Source organism: Leuresthes tenuis, unplaced genomic scaffold, assembly GCF_036924035.1.
Source record: "Leuresthes tenuis unplaced genomic scaffold, fLeuTen1.0.hap1 SCAF_18, whole genome shotgun sequence".
NCBI lineage: Eukaryota > Metazoa > Chordata > Actinopteri > Atheriniformes > Atherinopsidae > Leuresthes > Leuresthes tenuis.
The window spans coordinates 12,046,629-12,064,684 of record NW_027325372.1 but is presented as its reverse complement, the minus strand read 5'-3'; the positions used below and the strand labels follow the sequence as shown (position 1 = coordinate 12,064,684).

The 18,056-nt window shown below is 43.6% G+C and overlaps 1 protein-coding gene across 2 annotated transcripts; it reads left to right on the top strand.

Annotated features, from left to right (window-relative positions):
- The first annotated feature begins 207 nt into the window (after nt 1–207).
- LOC140275523 (zinc finger protein 516-like) lies at nt 208–16,469 on the top strand. Of its 2 annotated transcripts, none has more exons than XM_072371007.1 (5): nt 208–510; nt 10,123–11,659; nt 12,129–13,397; nt 13,625–13,689; nt 14,543–16,469. In XM_072371007.1, the coding sequence occupies exons 2-5, from the start codon at nt 10,324–10,326 to the stop codon at nt 14,591–14,593; spliced, it is 2,721 nt and encodes a 906-aa protein (XP_072227108.1). In that variant the 5' UTR covers nt 208–510; nt 10,123–10,323; the 3' UTR covers nt 14,594–16,469. The 2 variants fall into 2 exon arrangements, with proteins under 2 accessions (XP_072227108.1, XP_072227109.1); XM_072371008.1 differs by lacking the exon at nt 208–510 and adding an exon at nt 2,162–2,236.
- Nucleotides 16,470–18,056: the final 1,587 nt, after the last annotated feature.

Below are 18,056 nucleotides of genomic sequence, written 5' to 3'. Positions count from 1 at the left end.
TTCTATTCACATTTTTAATGGCGATAAACTTTGTTTCCTAATCTAATTGGCTGTTGGCCACACGGTAGCCTACTCTTGTGTATTTATACTCAACAAAAAAGGTACTAACTATCACAATCTAAGATATATGTCCGTGCGCGCCCACCCTTCACCTCTCAGTCCAGCAGCACAGAATGGGACAGAGCCGCGCGCACGCAGAGATCACTCGCGCTGCTTGTTATTAACGTTAATAACGTTATCTCTCGCGTCACTCATGTCCCCAACAACGACGGCTGCCGCTGCCGCTGCAGAGGAACAGGAGGACGGGACTGCGGTTCAGGTGCACCGCTGTGATTGAAATACACTGAAGTTTTGGGCTCTTACGGTCGAGAAGGAGATGAACACACCGCTGAAAGATAGCGCCTTGGTTTGTCGACAAGTGTTTGCCTGCTGAACGACGCTCGCCATTGTTTCATCTGTGATGGGATTCCTTCAGGAGCGACCTGCCGCCTCACGTTAACCCCCCTCAAGGTAAGGAGTAAAGCTAAACGACGGTTAACTAACAAAAGATGGTGTGTCGGACCGTGGAGGGATGCTGTGGTGGCTCGGGTAGTTTGCAAAGCGGTGCTGCTCTGTTATTAGAGTTTGTGTTGGCGAAAGTTAACTGCAACATCCCGTTCGGATTGTTTGGAACTAATATGGATGTCAGTTATCTGTGCAACATTCGCCCAAGTCTTGTGTCTTCCGAGCGACAGACACGGGTGTCCCACTCCACTCGTTATTAAACCCTAATCACCGCCTTCACCGTGGGTTGGCACAGCTGTGAACCAGCTATCAGCGAACACGGTCAGCGCTCTCAAACTTGTGATAGGTGAGTGCGAACGGGACAGACAACAAGGCTGCCATTGTACCGGATCAGCGGCGGATTAACGGAATTCCTTTTCTCTGCACTATCTGAACGGCCTCCAGCCTCCCTCTGCCTGCCGGCCTGCCTCTGCGGGTCCAACATCTTTATTTAGCACTTGTTCGAAACTAAACTTCAGCACCTCGCTGCCAGCAGGCACAGAGCCACCAGAACCATTGAACGATGTCAAACCAAGCTGTTGTGAAACATGTGGACGGGCCGTGGCGTGACTCTGAATTGTTGCGTTGTGATCCGGACATGTATTATGATCTGAAAATTCAATTAATTTCACCCGAATAGTGCCAATTCACAGCAAAAGTTGCCTCGAGGCACTTTAAAGAGAAAGTGAACGAGCTCAGCACAGTCCAAATCAAATCTATCCAATTCAGTCCAATTATGAGTCAGTACAAACCGATAAAAAATGTCCACTTGTCAAACTCAGTTTACACCTTTCATACTCAATGATAAAGCCACAACTACAACTGGTGCCCTTCCTCTTTAGCTGATATTCTTTTCATCAATTATTCATGATAAAGTTTTCATTAGATGTTTAAATGGGCAATTGTTTCATGATCATGTCACTATGTTTAGACTGGGTTGCATCTAGGTAATGAGCATAATGGGGACAAATGTTTGTGAACCTGGTCTTTAGGGTGTTTATCTACCCAGCTGATAAAAAAAAGAGAGAGAAAAAAGCTCACAGTCACATCAGCATTCCCATTTTAGGATAAAGGCTGTTGTGTAGACTGCTGAACATCCAGACCTGATATATTACTTGTCAGCCTTTATCATCTAGCCCTCCCTGGCAATAAACAAATAGGCCCAGATTTTCTATTTCTTACTCCTCCACCCCTCCCTCCCCCTCCCATACACTTGCACATCATGCACAACATGCACCATCCCCAGCTCTCCCCTCCTCCCCTCGAGTATGTGGCCAACCAACATGTGGGGAGGTAATCCCAGCTATTAGGGTAATCTCCTCAGCATGACGATCAATAGGGGAGGGTGTGCGACACAACTACCAGACAAGAGTAGTGGGGGGACAAAATTTGTGCTAAAGAAAAATGATTTAATCATCTAGATTAGGTCAGGAGACGGGGGTCTGGACAGGGGCTTGTTGCTGGAAGGGGGAAGGGTGCAGACAGAGCAGACAGGAGGATGTGAGGGGGTAAGGCCATCTCTACTTTGAGCAGCTCTCTTCTGTGACAGTAGGCTGAAACAAATTGTTTTTTTTCTCATCTGAATTAAAGGAAAACAAACATACAGCCCCACAACATGGCTAAGATGGGACATTAGGGAGGAAGAAAGTGAAAATGAATACAAACAAGGAAGACTCCATCAAGTAAAATCAAGGTATTTGAGTCGTAACATATCTGATTTCAAGCCCAGTCACAATGCTGCTCAATGATAGGTAGATGAGCAAAGCACGTGAAAAACGTTAAACTGCTGTTCTTTGAGTTCACTGATAAGTAGCAGAATGCAACGTGTTCAGTGGGGGAGGAGGGGGGGGGGGGAGTCTTACAAAGTAAATCATCTGCCAAACAAGATCTGCTGTGCTGGCCATTGATCACAACGCGCATTATCACTTATGAGCGATCCTGGAAAACACCCTCATGCAGAATATTTTGAATTCCCTCTGGCTCGTGCAACAAGGAAACGAAACCACGAAGCGCATTTCTGCACGCATTTTCTTAAGGCACAACCAGGGCTCATTAACCGCTCAGGCAGGCTTTATGTGGTTTCAGGTCAACGTGCAGCCTCTAAATGACTCTGAAATCCCCATCTGAATGCATCGAATTCTCAGTAATACAAATGACACTTCAATGCGATCACAACTGTAATGTTCACAGGACAGCGAGGCTGCGGAACCCGACAGTCTGCCCTCAAAATAGTGGGTTCACATTCACGCTGAGTGTGCATTGTCTGGACCACATGCTAGATTCAGAGGAATGTTAACACATGTTAGCTGCCTCTGCATGTTGCCTTAGTGCGCATGGGGTGTGTTGTCCAATCTACCTGGACGTCACCGTAGGTAAACATAAAATGACTGCATGCAAACAAATAAGAATCCTTTCACAAAGCATCTCTTTTAGAAAACACACAAAGGAATTTACCTACTTATTGCTCTGTAACATGTAAATGTTTAATTACTTAGTGGACTAAGAGGAGATGTTTGCTTTCCGCTGTTTTACTGCAGCCATTTCAGACAAAATTAAATTGAATCGATGTCACACTGCCAGGTGTGCTGGGGACTTTGGGGATGTTTTGGCCGGTCGTGCACCTCCCTGTTTTCGTCACATGTCGTGAGTACAGCACTGGAAAAACACGAAGGGCGTGAGCAGCTCCATCGAAACCACAGAAGATACAAACTATTACAGATTTGACTTTTACATGAAGATGAAACTACAGTTGTGTATACATAATGTGCTTCCTGTGCGATTATTCCTGAGGTGGAGGGGTCATCGTCTCTGTAGCAACACCTGCTGTGTAGGGGGAAGACTACAGCAAGTCCAGTGTCCCTCAGACACTCGGATAAATGGATATGGTGCTGTGTTGATGTCACAGTTTGCACGTGCAGTGAGCATAATCACTGCCTCAGACTCTTGCAGTGCCACTGAAAGGCCAGTGGTGATGCAGAGACTGTGACAGTTTTGTCTCTCCTACTCTTTAAACTCTTAAAGATTAGATTAACACACACAGACACGCAATATGTTCTCCGCAAAGAACATGAACAAGAATTAGTTTGCAGACACAAAGTTCACAATTTGCTCGGACGTTCAGGGTCTTGTGCTCACGAGATAAGTGATAATCAATATAATCAAGAATCGAGGAAGGAACTGGCAAACAAAATTACAAGAAACACATCTGAATCTTAGTTCAGGTGAAGCTGGGAACAATGTAAAGAAGAAGTCCTCACAAAACCAAGAATCAACTTTTTTCTTTGTAATTATCTTATTCACTGAAACAAAAGGCAGATGTAAGGAAGTGTTCTGTGGTGCTGAGAACATTTCAAGCTTGTGGGGATTCAGATAGGTTCCCGGAAAAAGAAAAAAAAAAAAGAGGAACTTGCCCTTTAAGTCTCCAGTGGAGGAGGAGGAGTTCAAACCCTGGCAAACTGTCCAGATGGAAGATGGGAGGAATGAGTAAGGCGTTCACCGATCCCTTCTGTTTGGTCCCATTGAGACAGAGGGAGACGAGATTCGATGGGTCTGAGGGACTCAGGTTACTATCAGCCCATTCTACTCCAAAGAAGCGGTGGTGTAAAAGATGCAGCACCCCTATGGGAAACCTAATCCAGACCCTCCTGCCAGCTGTCTTTCTTTTGCTCCTGGGTAAAAAATTACTAAGCAGCTATCACTTTACTCCCCTTCAGTCCTTACTGTCATGGCAGGAAATAGGAAATTACACATATGTGTCTTACAAATCAGTATCTACTGTGTAACGTGAGAGTTTGATGATAACGCTTACATGACACAAAAGAGCGAAGCCAAAGGCAAAGTTGTAGAAATCTTCTTTTTTTTTTAAAGTTTGGAATTTGGTGAAAGTTGCCGAAAGAACATGGGAGATATTTAAACTATAACAAAAAAAATAGCCAAATGTGAAGACGGTGGAATGAGACAGCAATAAATGACAATACGATGGGTACAATGTTGCAGCTATGACACCATTTATTTAGATAATTAAGGTAAAAACAGCAACAGCAAACATAGCAAGTGCTGCTCTGTTACTGAGTCATGTTCAGGAGTGAAAGGTTTAAGGATGCACTCAAAGTTAAACTCAACTAATACTTAAGAAGTTATCTTTGGTGTGTCAGTTAGATACTTCCTTTGACATTCCTAACACTGTGCGTACAGAAGATGCAATGCAAGGGTGACCTTTTCAGGCGGTGTTTGGGCAAATGTGACTGGATACTGTCGGGGACATTAAATACCTGCTGCTGCTGTCGACTTTTCTCTGGTCATCTAAACACTAACCAAATACCCACCTCCTTCATTGTCTCTGTTTACATCCTGCAAATCCTGGAGCTGTGTAAGGTCTGAGTTTGCTGAGGCGCCCCCTAAAGGAATGCTCCAACAGGCGCAGCACAGAGGCAAATATGTGCACAGTTAGGCTGAATGTGGAGCCGGCTGATTAATGTGGGTGTGAGGTTAAAAAGATGTATTTTTGGCCCTTAAGATGAGTAAACATGTAATTTGATGACATCACCTGAGTAAGCCGTAATTGAATCTTTTTAATGATTTTCTCGTAGTTTAAATAGTTTTTTCCCCAATTATTTATTATGTGCCAACGATATAATTCACCTGTAAGGATAAATAAAGTGTCATTCTATTCTAATTCTTCTGTAATGACCAATGGATCTAGAAAATAAGTAACGGTCTTAGTCAAGAGTCAGCTTTTCTTCAACATCAAAAAGCTGCAGAATAGAAAAAAAAACGACAATGCAGTTTTATTTTTTGAGGCAGGTTTTAAAATAGATGTTGCTCACCCTGTCATATGCAATCTGTATATTTAATCTCTTTTAATCTATTGTGCTTGTTTCACATTAGAATCTTGACCTATATTTGAATTCGGCTCCTTCTGAATACAGGAGGACAGATGATGGGAAGATAACTGATGCAGTAAAAAGACACAAACCAGAGTGATAGAGACACATAAAGGGAGACAGGGTGAGTCTGAGTTGACCTTGCCATGATAATCTAATCCCTGTCGAGAGTGCTTTTTTTAGAGAGCAAGTTAATGCCAGCAGATTATACTCCAGCATCTCCCACACTGGCCAATCCACACTGAAAAGAGAGTGAGTCCACAGTGGATCCTCAGACCTACTGCGGCAGATAAATCAACAATGATATATGAAAATAATCTGAGATGTATCATCTCTTCACCTTTGACCTTCTCCTTTTTAAAGGCATTGCTCCGTTAGCCTCCCATGTCTGCAGCAGGATTTTTTAACAGGTAAAACCTCTACCATGACTCTTCCCGGTCTTTGTCTTGTCGTGGATGATTAATGCACTGACGGGGCATCCGTGATATAAAAAAAAGCAACTCATTGAGCAGCTCATCTCATGCAGTGAAGAGTAATCCCTATATATGTTGTGTAACCGAGTGGAGAGTTGACCAAGGAGGGGGATGGGCACCGATGTGCACAAGTTTGTCCGTGCTTGTGACTGTTGAGCTCACGGCTGTCTAATCTTTTAGGTACATTAGGGCTGTAGAGTGCTGCTTCACTGTCTTCCATGCAGTTAAGTCACTCCAGGAGCACTGTAAGTCTTGAACAACGCCATGAGTTCCTAAGCCATAAACCAGGCTGCGATCAGAGAGAGAGCCATGTGTGAACTCTAATGTGGCTGTCTAACAGGGATATTCTAAGAGCTGTAAGGGCTGCATTCAGGTCATGTTGCCAGAACAGACAAAATGTCTCGTTACTACGACTTGTGAGCATTCATGCTGTCTGTAGATGTCACAGATCTAATTTAAACATTTGTCTTGACCATAGTAGTCTATAGACATAACTCCTGGATTTCAATTGCATCAAATGTCTAGTATTGTTACAGTTTTAGCCTTTTATCAGCCAATTTGTAACCAATTAGTAGCTCTTTTGTCATCTGGGACACCGTGTTGAACCTGAGTGTTCGCAGCGTGACATGTGAGCACGCCCCGCTCGTGCAGGACAGTCATTGAACACGTCGCCTCTTGCTGGCACCTGGGAGTCTGTGTCGGCTCTATTACATCTGGAAGGAGTCGTCTTGAACTGCGTCAGCAGTGCATCAGCAGAGAATACAGTTTCTGCACACTTGAAACAAAAGGAGAGGAAAGAAAAGATGTTTTGCTGAAGTGTCCAATGAAACAGTCCATACAGGTGGTCACTTTCATTAAGCTGAAGATTTACGTTGCCATTTCGGAGAATGAGGGCTGCATATAGGTCGAATTTTGGTTAAATTTAGTGGATTATCATCAGTGTTTTCAGACGACGGATTAAAAAAAAAAAACGTTCCCAGCATTTTGAAGCCTAACATTTCCTTTAAAGACACACCTTTGAAAGCAGTGCAGCGTTAGCTATTGTGCTCGGTATTGCTTTTCAAAAATGTATCACTTCAAAAAATGAAAGAGAAATGACTGAAATATAGTCTGTGTTCACATGCTGCCTAACCAGGTGGTTTTGTTTCAAAGATACTGTAATGACGAGCTGTCTGCGCTCAACATTTTGTGGCAGTAGTAAACCATCCTTTTATAATGACATCACCCTAAGGCCAGTTTGTCTGCTTTCAGTGTGTAGTTTTAGATTCTAGTACTCTGAAATGAACATCATTGAATCTGAAAGGATAGACCTCAGATTTTCAGATATACTGTATTGTATATCCAAAGGGAAAGCTTGAGAACGGGATATAATCTTGTCTTCAAACAAATACTGCATTTACAGCAAAGAGGCAGCCCCAGTTTGAGCGCTAGTTTTATTTTCATTTTTTTGTCTCTGCTTCAGTTGTGTGTTTGCACTTGGTAAAAACAGACAGGATTATTGGACACAGAGCCGTAGATGTGAGGTGAGGCTTAGCGAGTGACTGTGTGGCTTTGAACACTAGCATAAGGACAGTCACATGCTATCTCCAGTCAGGGGTATATTGGCACAGGCTTGTTGATGTGAATATTTGGATGACTTCAGCACATACACACACACACACACACGCAGACACCGATACAGGCACATATGCGTGCACACAGTCATGGGGTGCAAAGCAAACATTTTTACATCTCTCACTCGTTTGCAACCACAAATAGAATGAAGGACACATTTCATTCTTACAGAAACAAATGAGGTGTTTAACGTAATTAGCTGTGTGTTGCGGTGCATTGGGGATGCTATTTCGAGCCCACAACAGCTACCAGGCACACGGGGCAGCGCACAAACATACGACACGCAGACAGCGGATATTTTCACACTAGCATGCACACACATCCCAGCACACAGGCTCTCAGCATCCGTGCCCTGACCATAGGGAGTTTGTGCTGAGCTGGTTGGGACGTCAGGATGAATCAATGTGAGGACAGCTGACTGGACATGCCTATTCATCTGCTAAAGAAAAGAGAGACGAAAAAAAGGGGGCGAGGGATTCTAAAAGATATGAGTGGAGCCCTGGAGCAACATGTTTGGCTATCTGCATTACTTCACTGATCCTCCAAAGAACATTGAGTATTTATGGGATGAAAGCACAGGAAGTGGGAAAGATAGTTGAGTGCGTGGATGTGGGGGTAAAGAAAACTTGAGGTCTATCATGGATTTTGAATGTATATTTAAGCACATAGGCTGCTGTTACAAAGGCGTAAGCTCATACTGTAGGGGTGGCTAACTCCATACTGATGGCCTGTTTATACCCATCTGTTGCCCTCAGCTCTCTGACTTTATCCCCATTGTGTTAACTCATTACATTCGCCTTAACCTTAACCCCTTAATTGCCACCCTCCAGTTTCTCCTGCATATCCTCCCCCTCTCGGAGACAGTGGGCCACATTGCCCGTGAACTAATCTGCTAGCGTCTGCCTACAAAACACCTGCCACATCCAGAAAGACCCCCTTAACTCCTCCATATTTGGGATACAGCATCCATTGCGGCGTGAGCAGATCAGCCAGCGCACATGACCGCAAGCAGGCGGGCACGCATGCAGACAGATGCGTCTATGGATGCAGATACAGATAATTAGACAGACAGACTCGTTGTCTGAAAATCATCCCAGGCAGACCCTTTTTCTAGCTTTTATGCGTATGCGCACCTAGTTTCTCCTCAGATTCAGGGACGGACGACACAAACGAGTCGTCTTTTGTCCTGCCTCTTTGCCCAGAAATGTATTCGAAGACAGTGACGTGCAGGCCCAGGCCTCTTTGGTTTAACAATAACTCTCTCGACCCCCTAATGAGGGCTAGAGGGCCAGACATGAGGCGATGTGACAGTTCTGGTGCGGCCAACACAATAGCAGGTTTTTCTTTTGACTGCCTGGCTGGCCATATACCACAGAGTACCATATTTCGCTACAACAGTCGGATAAATGGTTGGGTTTGTCTGAGCAACACATTTAATTAACATGTGCTGTTTTCCATGTAGAAAACAATCATTAGCTGTTGTGTTTCTGGATTATTTTTCTAAGGTTTTAATGGAAGTCTCAGAGCTAAGAAGGCCTTTTATTTAAAGTAATCTCTTGAGCTATCATTTATGAAGATTCACTTCTGTCTAAATGTTGAGTTTAGACAGACATAAGAAATAATAAAGACCAAAATGTTAAGGTTAGCACACTTCGACAGTAGCAATTAACTGCTCTCCGCCTTTATTTAAAAGATAAAGTTTATATATGTACCCTTTTTCTGCCTTTACTCACTATCCTTGATTAGCACTTAGCCCAGGATCAGAGCTCTGTATGTGCCAGTTAGTGAGTTTCTGAAATGAAGTTTGTTGATAATGGATTATTGATTGTGAATTAGAGTGGATGGCCCCTAAGGGTTCATTCTGGTCAGCCAGGAATGAATACATCTCTTCACGCTTCACCTCACACACTCAATTTAGGCATAGGCAACCAAAGGACTGATAGACACATGCATGCTGAGACACTGACCCGCAGTCTAATATGTACAGACAGGCATCGTTCATCCACTGTGGGACGAAGGTTATTGTGAAATCTGTGAGAGGCAGGCTGCCTCAGTGGGTTCTCTCTCTCTCACACAGGGATTGTTGTCTTTTAGAAACTCATTTTCAGTCGAACTAACTGATATGAGATCAACAACGGTTGCCACTATTTGTGTTTCCCGAGTGACACATCTGTTTTGCTCAATTGTTTAACACTGACTCTATTATGAAACATCTGAGACCAATTCCATATTCAGAATGAAGCTTTCCTGGTTGAGTTCTCGTCGTATTTAGAATAGACGATAGCCTCTGATGGGCTCAGAAATTGAACATACTTTAGATATCAAAAGTAATCCATGTGTCAAAAGCTGTGGGTTTAGGTATTTAATGACATTCAACACAAAGTAAAAAGTCATATCTGCAGAGACATTTTGGAATATGATGTTGAGAGGCTTAAATGTTTCTGTCCAAAGCTGCTTACACACATGTTGATATGATTAAAACCTGATCAAGACATGACCATCACAAGCTATTAAGACTAAAAGGGGGAAAAAAAGAAAGTAAGTTTGTGAGTTTTTACAACAAATGCAATCATTACACAGCTAATTTGTGTATTTTCTTCCATTTTCAGGTATCCTTTTGAAAGCCACATGCAACTTCTTCAATAAGTACTCACTTCAACGATCAGGATGATGGACACTAAAGCTCTGACTGCTGGAAGCTCTTGATGCCTGCTCTGAGAACTCAGTAACCTTTGAAACGGAACATTTGCAAAGATAGAAGAATTACTGAACAACTCGGATTTTTGACGTGCCTCTGCTTGAGAAAAGTAATGGAGACTGAAGAGAGGGAGGATGCGTCACAAAAACATACAGCTGGTGTAAAAGTGGAGACGGAGGAGGATTTGGCGTCGTGCCACACCTGTGGGGTGTGTGGTCGTAGCTTTCCTCTGCTCAGCTCTCTGTCTCAGCACATGAGAAGGCACACTCGGGAGAAGCCGTACAAGTGTCCCTACTGTGAGCACAGGACGGCTCAGAAGGGCAGTCTGAAGGCTCACATTCGAAGCCATAAACTGGGCCTGTTCAGCCATAACCTCAGTGACAAGGAGGCAGAGGGAAATCAAGGGCAGAGGAGTGATGCTGACGCACAGAGCCCTCCGAAAATGATCACCACATCTGACAAAGCTCATAATGTCAACGGGAAGGTGAAAAAAGGAACAAAGAAAAAAGTTAAGAGTAAAGATGCTGCCGAGGCTGGCGACGGGGCTGATGCCGGGCCTTTTTCCTGCACCATTTGTGGGCAAGTTTTCCCTCAGGTATTACTCCTTAAATCCCACATGAAAAGACACCGGGGCTCCCAGGATCACGGATGCCGCATCTGTGGACGACGCTTCCGCCAAGCATGGTTCCTCCAAAGCCATATGCGCATTCACCGGGTCAAAGCGCAGCTGCGAGGCAGCAAAAGCAACGAACCGCCTGCCACCATCAACGGGGTTCCTCAGGACCCAGCATCACTGACAAATGAAGAGTGCCTCTATGAGCTCTGTGCAGGATGTGGTAATTTCTTCGATGACCGCAAGACTTTGCGGATCCATGAAAAGCTACATAAACTCAACCATGGCCTTCCTCAGAGTGCACCACACGAGGATGTTGAGGCCTCTGAGTTGCATCTCGAAAAGAGGCGTTTTTTGGAAAGCCTGAACCTCACATGTGCTGAACCTAAGGAAACCCCTGAGGAAAATAATCTGGGAAGGCGGATTTCAGAGCTGGACCCAGTCTGTAGTTACCAAGCATGGCAGTTAGCCACGAGGGGACGACTAGTCGAGGCCACAGAAAAATGTCTGGGATGGGAGGAGAGACTGGCCGATGCGGATGTGGCATATGACACAGAGAAGGGAGAGTACATCCCACTGAAACAGGAGAAAAAGAGGAAGCAGATTGACGCCTCAAACACCAGCATCAAGAAGAAGAAGAGTGATACAGGCCTCGATCACACATCAAACACCTTGGCTCACGCTAAAGTTGGAGACAAAAAGATTTGTCAGCGGGACCGTGTTCTGCTAAACGGATTGGGTCATGCGTTTTATGAGGCTCTACAGACAAAGAAGGTCAAAGATGTTCAGCTCTCGTCTAAACCGAACAAGGGCACCAGGAGCCAAGAGCAGGAAGGTGAGCCAACAAACACAACACCACACTATGTTAGCTATGTCACTGCTTGGACCACAGCTCATTTCCTTTAGCGTGGGATGAAATGACCAGATCCAGTTTGTTCTGAGAACTGGTGATTTCAACATTTATTTCAACATTTACATTTAAGTTCTGTTTGTGAATATGCCGGTGGCAGCTGTCACTGTAAATTTATGTTTAACTATAGTCAGTTTGGAAATGCTAAAGTCATACTGCAGCCTACCGTGGAAAAGGGAGACCTCTAGTGAATTTCTAATTGAATTACAACCACGGTAACTGCACTTGTATGCTCAAAAATATTCTTAAAACGCTCTACTGCCAGGGTTTCCTCATCTAAAATCATATAGTGTCATACAGAGCGTCGTTCCTAAATATTCAAAGTAACGGAATATTTTGTTGCGATTGGCGGAGCACTTCTAAAATAATTCTGCTTTCTGCTCTTACCCCGCAGACAAAAAATCCTACTTCTGTGAGCACTGTGACTTCCACACTCTCGATGCCTCACTACTCAGGTCTCACCTGCACACTCAGCACCTGGGTCCCTATAGCAAACAGAGCGCCAACGTGGACAACGTTAGCAAAAGTAGTTCCAAAGCCTCCAGATACATGGACTACCTCAGAAGTAGGAGTTTGCTACTCAGTCAGCCATACTGGAATCCCTACACATATTCTCCTGGGCAGGATTTTGCAGAGGCCAACATAAAGAAGGAAAAGTCCAATGAGACGGAGGTTAAGGGGGAGGGACATGCTATTGCTGATGCTGGCAGTCTCCTCAATCTTTCAGCACTACCTATAACTGATGGAAATGTTATTGCTAAATATCTAGTGAACACAGAGGGTCTGGTGAGACATCAGTGCCCGTACTGTTCCCACACTACCAACTACCCAGAAGTACTGTGGATCCACCAACGTGTTGCGCACAGGGTGGATGGCAACAGCTCCCTGGCACCCAAGTGGGCACCCTGCATGAACAACCTCAAGAGCTTGAAAGGTGCTTCTCAGTGGAGACGCACGGGACCGCCGCCTTTCCTCGAAGGCAAGGACTGCCCAGCTTTACCTGCCCCACGAACACAGCGAACACAGCCTCCAGGTTTAACAGGTCACAGCAGCAGCAAGCAAACGGCCCCCAAGCCCCAAGCAGGCGTCCCAAAATCCAAGAATCAGTTGAAGGAGTCACGCTCTTCGAATGGGGCTGTGATCGGTGGGAAAGCTGGCCTTCAACCTCAAAGGAAGCCTGGTGAACATAAACGAGCAGTAGAGGGTGGAAGTAAAAGCTCCAGTGCCCAAGGTACTTCAAACAATTCTGTGCACAGCAAGAGTCTCTCGAGCTTCCCGCCAACAAGCAGCCCCAAACACAGAAGCAACAGAGCTGCAGTGGAGGGAAACTTCCCGCAGGAGGGTTTGGGTTTTATGCTGGCAAGGAACTCAGGTGGGACTTCCAGCGACACAGCTACAAACAGAGTCCACTCCCGCAGGCAGTCATGTGACTTCTCCTCAGGTCCGAAGGCTCCTGATCTCTGGGCTGCCATGAACATGTGGGGGCTACATGGGGGCAAAGTGTATTTAGATCCACTCCTTTTTGCTCAGGGAAAGAGTGAATCAACAGGAGAAATGCCAGGGGACATTGACATTTTGAGTCTCTTGAAGAACTACAGTCCCCATGAACTGGCAGCTCTCTATCAGCACTGGGGGTTCGTAGATCCGAGACTTGATCGACAAGGTAAGGAGGAGGCTTTGTTTTCAATGGTCATATATAAATCTGAAATTCATTTTAGAATACACAAAACACAGGTTCCTGTCTTTGTACACACGTTATCCAAATAACTGTCTGGTGTTTCTCAGTGGAAGAGACACATCTGATAACCGTTAATGACGCCTACGGTTGTCAGAATGGGATGTTTGCTCCGATGCTTTTCACAATTCTTTTTTCTTTCTTTTTTTTTGCAGCAACATTGCAGTTAAATGGAAACTTTGGAAATGAAGTCCATTCCTCCTCTGAACCTTCCAAACAAGTATGTTTTGTTTCAGCATCTACTGACACTTGGACTTAATCCAAACTGTTTTTGTTGAATCTGAAATTCTGTTCCTGTTACTAAGTTTCATTGAGCATCATCAAGCTTTCACGCAAACATTACAATGAAGATGATGAAATGGTGCATTGAGCGGCCAGAGCCTGAACTAATCATAGTCACAGAGTGACAGCACAGATGTTAAAATGCCTATCAGCTCTTGTTGGGGCAGGACTTTTCAAATGTTCATAGCAGCTTATGGTCTAATTATATGAAACTCAAGTCAGTTGAATGCAAAGCAGCACAGAAGTCCCTCCTTCCCTTCTTCCCTCGTAAGTGTCTATACCCACAGTGCGTGCCTGCTCTCCTGTCTGGAGCTCGTCTGTGTCCGAGTACACTCTGTCATTTCAGTGCACGTGTGCATCTGCGCACGCTCTTGTGTCTGCTTGCACTGCTGTCAGCGCTCACAACCTGGCTGTCTCCTCCTTCTCGTCGAGTAAGAGAAGCTGACAGGGACGAGGCAAACAAATAATAAAAAGACATCTCCGTCCCCCCTCAGGGTAAAACTCGCCAAGCATCTCCATATGGTGTGTCATCAGCAGCCCGTCAGTCTGGCCTGATCCTATCTACAACTGTTCTCCCCCTTAAAGTAACATTTGGGCAACTTTACAGAAAAAAATAATACCCCAGCTTGTGTGAGAAGAATCATAAATCAGATAAAACTTACATGGATAACTATATGGATGAACAGGCCCTCATTAAGATGATTTCCTAGATAAGAATTAGTCCACAGATGGACTGGTACACAGATATGCTGTCATATCTAACCTGTGTGTTGCACGCTTGTCTCCTGCAGATGAACAGCCGCTCCTCCTCATCCTCAGGGTCTCTCCATAAAGGAACGTGAAGAAACATCGTGTTCCTGTTGGTCCCAGCTTGCACAATCCTACCTGCTGAACAAAGACGCCCGCTGTCTCTGAAGGAACCAGCCATGACTCCTAAAAGGACAAAGGCACCGGATAATGCACAATATACGGAAAGCAATGTCGTGGACTCTTATTATTTTGTAACATGTATGTTTAATTTGAAGTGTTCTGCATGCTTTTTTTTTTTTTTGTTAGTGAAGAATGTAGATATGTTAGCTAACAAAACACAGATGTGTTTCGAATATGTTCTGAGGAAATGAGGCAGAATTCCTGGACAAAAAGATGGGAGGAGTGCCACAGCCCAGATGGAAACGAATGGGGCGCTACAGTCAGATCAATGGCTAAGATGGATGAATCAAAAACACACTAAATACCGAATCTTGAAGTCCACGATGCCGCTTAAACTTTGGCAGACACAAGCCATGATGCAAACGTGTGTCGTTACCGGCCGTATGTCAACGTTCCGTTTAGGTTGTCATCTTTCTTGTAAATGATCTTTTTTTCATAATGATTTTTACGTTTGTTTCTGATTGAGTCTGCGACTGTTAACGCTTTCGCAATTGCAGGTAAAAATAGTGTCACTCGAGCCCATAAATCAGTTCAAATCAGCTGTTATCCATCATCGTAGTACTGTTGGCATGAAAAGTCTCATCCCGGTACTGCATATTCAGGGGAGAAAAGAACTAAGCAGGGTCACAGTTACTTTATTTATAGTTGCATTAAAACCCTCTCTCACAGTTTTTACCTCCAGCACTTTTAACTCCCTGTTCCACACATTTAAAGGGAACAAAAGAAATGTTTATCATCCTCTAACTACACTTTGAACTCTTTGAAGATTCTGCATCCCCAAAATTACAGACCGGCCTTAACTCAGCTGAGAGGATTATTCAACATGTTGATGCCCACACACGCAGCCTTTCGTGAGATAGCCATCGTCACCCCACAACTAATCTGACAATACGTTTTCAAGAGCTGCTTTTACTGCAAACGTGTCATCAGTGATCCAATCAGCTTCCAGCTGCGCTCCACTTTGATTTGCAGAGCCAAGGCAGAGTTAAACAGAACCACCTGAGGTAGAAACATGAACACTGAATGAATATGTGGCTGTGCCCAAAACTCAGTGCACACCCTGGACGGGGAAACGAGGCGAAATTGGTGCACATCATTGTAGCCGTTCTATTTTTAGAAGTAAAAACTGTAGCATTAATTTCTATGGATGAATTACCAGTCGAGCTACTGAGAAGTGTTTGTTTAAGGTTTTTGATATTTCACCTCATTCTTCACTTGTTTTAAATGTGTTTTCTGTTTGCAGATTTGTTTAGTATGTTTACATTTTAGTTCTACTTATTCGGTGTATTCATCTCCCAATAGAGAAATAGAGAAAAAAAAAAGCATATGCATTTGACAAAAAGCCATCAACTTGTGATTCTTGGGAGATCCAGAGAATAGATAATTTATTACTGGAGTATTGACTTTGATCCGTGATCTTTGTAGATTTTTTTCTTTTCTTTTGATAAATATTGTAAATGATAGTTTTATTTAAGTCTTTTTTTTTGTCGTTTTCTAAGAGGGAAATGTCAGCACTCACAAGTCAGTGATATTTGTAGTAAGAGAAGATGTTCATTAATGAGTGGCACGCTCGGGGGTCACGCCGCAGAGTCCGTGGGGAGGGATCAGCGAAGTTTGGCACAAGACAGCGATGCAGTGATTTTTATGCAAACCAGAACTTTTTATGCAAACTTCTCGCTGAAAGTGGAACTCTCAAATTTGTTTCAAATTTGTGACGCTGGTATGAGGATTTCTATTTTCACCACACTTTGACTGTAAAATGATTCAAATAAAGTTGGTTAATGTTGATTGGCATGGTAATGGTCATCAATACATCACACGCAGCATGTGCTCCTCATGCACAAGCCTCTGAGTCATCTATAAGGATGTAAGAATAGAAGTATTAGTGCATCACATCTGTCCCACTTTAAACAGTCCCCTGATGTCCCACGTGCAAACACTTACCATTTGAAGACCATCCTTTACTGTTTTGCTCCACATGTGACTCCTCTACAAATAGGCAGCAAATTGGATTCTTCAGGAGTCATTAAATTTATCAGCAAAAACAAAGGTCAATCAAAAATGTTACTGAACCACAAAGGCACGTTGAGCTCAGGTGGACATATGTATACTGTACATATAAGTACTACTGTGCACAATTAGGAAGCAAAAAAAATAAAAAATAAATAAAATAAAATAAAAATCCAAACAAAAAAGTAACTAAATGACATTTGACAACATTTTGGTTAAATCTGATGGTGCCCATGTTTTCTGTAAAAGCCCTGAGCCTTCCAGTGTTTGGCGTTATAGAAGGCGACATCAGCTCCCTAAAAGGTGTTTAAAAAAGGTGAAAAGTGTTCCCTCAGTGTAAATCTTACACTTGTGAAGAGCCCACAAGATCCCAATGGGATTTAAGTCAGGTTAGTAAGGGGTCAGATCATTTTTCAGTCATCTTTGAGGCCAAAGTGATATTTGGATGCTTATACAGCAATGAGCATAGTTCTGCATAGATACGATGGCCCTCCTGAATGATGTACATAGGATTGAGGGAAGCATCTTCCAGAAACTGGCAGTAGCTGTAAGAGCAGATGTTCAGCCCATCGAAAAGGAAGTGGTCCTCTGTGTCAGTTAGTGACCAGACGCAGGTCCATCTATTAATCTGCTCGGACCAAAAATCTTTCCACAGTCGTGCAAGCTTAATCATTTGCATGTTGATTATCTATAAAACATCTCGTTGTCAGGTCACGGACACATCTCAGTAGGTTAACAGTTTCCAGAATGTTTCCCGACAGGCATTTGACAGTTTTTGACTTCTAAGCAGTGAATCTCTCTTGTTTTTTTTTCTTTGCCCATTTATCAGAGGGATTTGGGCCAACTAATAATCATGAACACCTTAATATAACGGACTGATCACTCACACTTTCTGATCACTTAAATACGTCTGAGGGAGATAAAATCCCTTGAAAATATGAAAGAAACGAACAGAATACTTGTTTGCCTAACAATTTTTCACACAGTGTATGATTCAAAAAGCTTTTTTTTTTTTACAAAACAAGTGTGATTTGATTTGGATATTTTGATGACCGTTTTTGTGGCTGCACTTGCTTTTATGTGGCTGGCTGTCTTGTTGTTTTTTTTTCAGAATTCCCTGACTTCAAAGGTTTTAACCTTTAAAGAAAGGTGACGATCAGCAAATGCCTCACCGTTGCTGCGGTCGTACTTCCACCAGCAGGTGGCAGGCAACAACAACAAATGACGGAGTTAAAATAGCTTTGTTTTTCATTCCACATCCTCTGGTCATTTTGACTTGCTGCATTTCTTGCTTCTTGAGGTACTTTACTGTTCTTGTTTTCTAAGCAATAGCTCGTTGAAAGTTTGCCCTCAAACTCACTCTGC

What these genes read in the sequence shown, in the direction of transcription:
- LOC140275523 (XM_072371007.1), top strand. Translation starts at nt 10,324, where the DNA reads ATGGAGACTGAAGAGAGGGAGGATGCGTCACAAAAACATACAGCTGGT. An exon ending in CAGGAGCCAAGAGCAGGAAG is followed by an intron (nt 11,660 to 12,128) that starts GTGAGCCAACAA and finishes CTTACCCCGCAG; the next exon opens with ACAAAAAATCCTACTTCTGT. An exon ending in TCCGAGACTTGATCGACAAG is followed by an intron (nt 13,398 to 13,624) that starts GTAAGGAGGAGG and finishes TTTTTTTTGCAG; the next exon opens with CAACATTGCAGTTAAATGGA.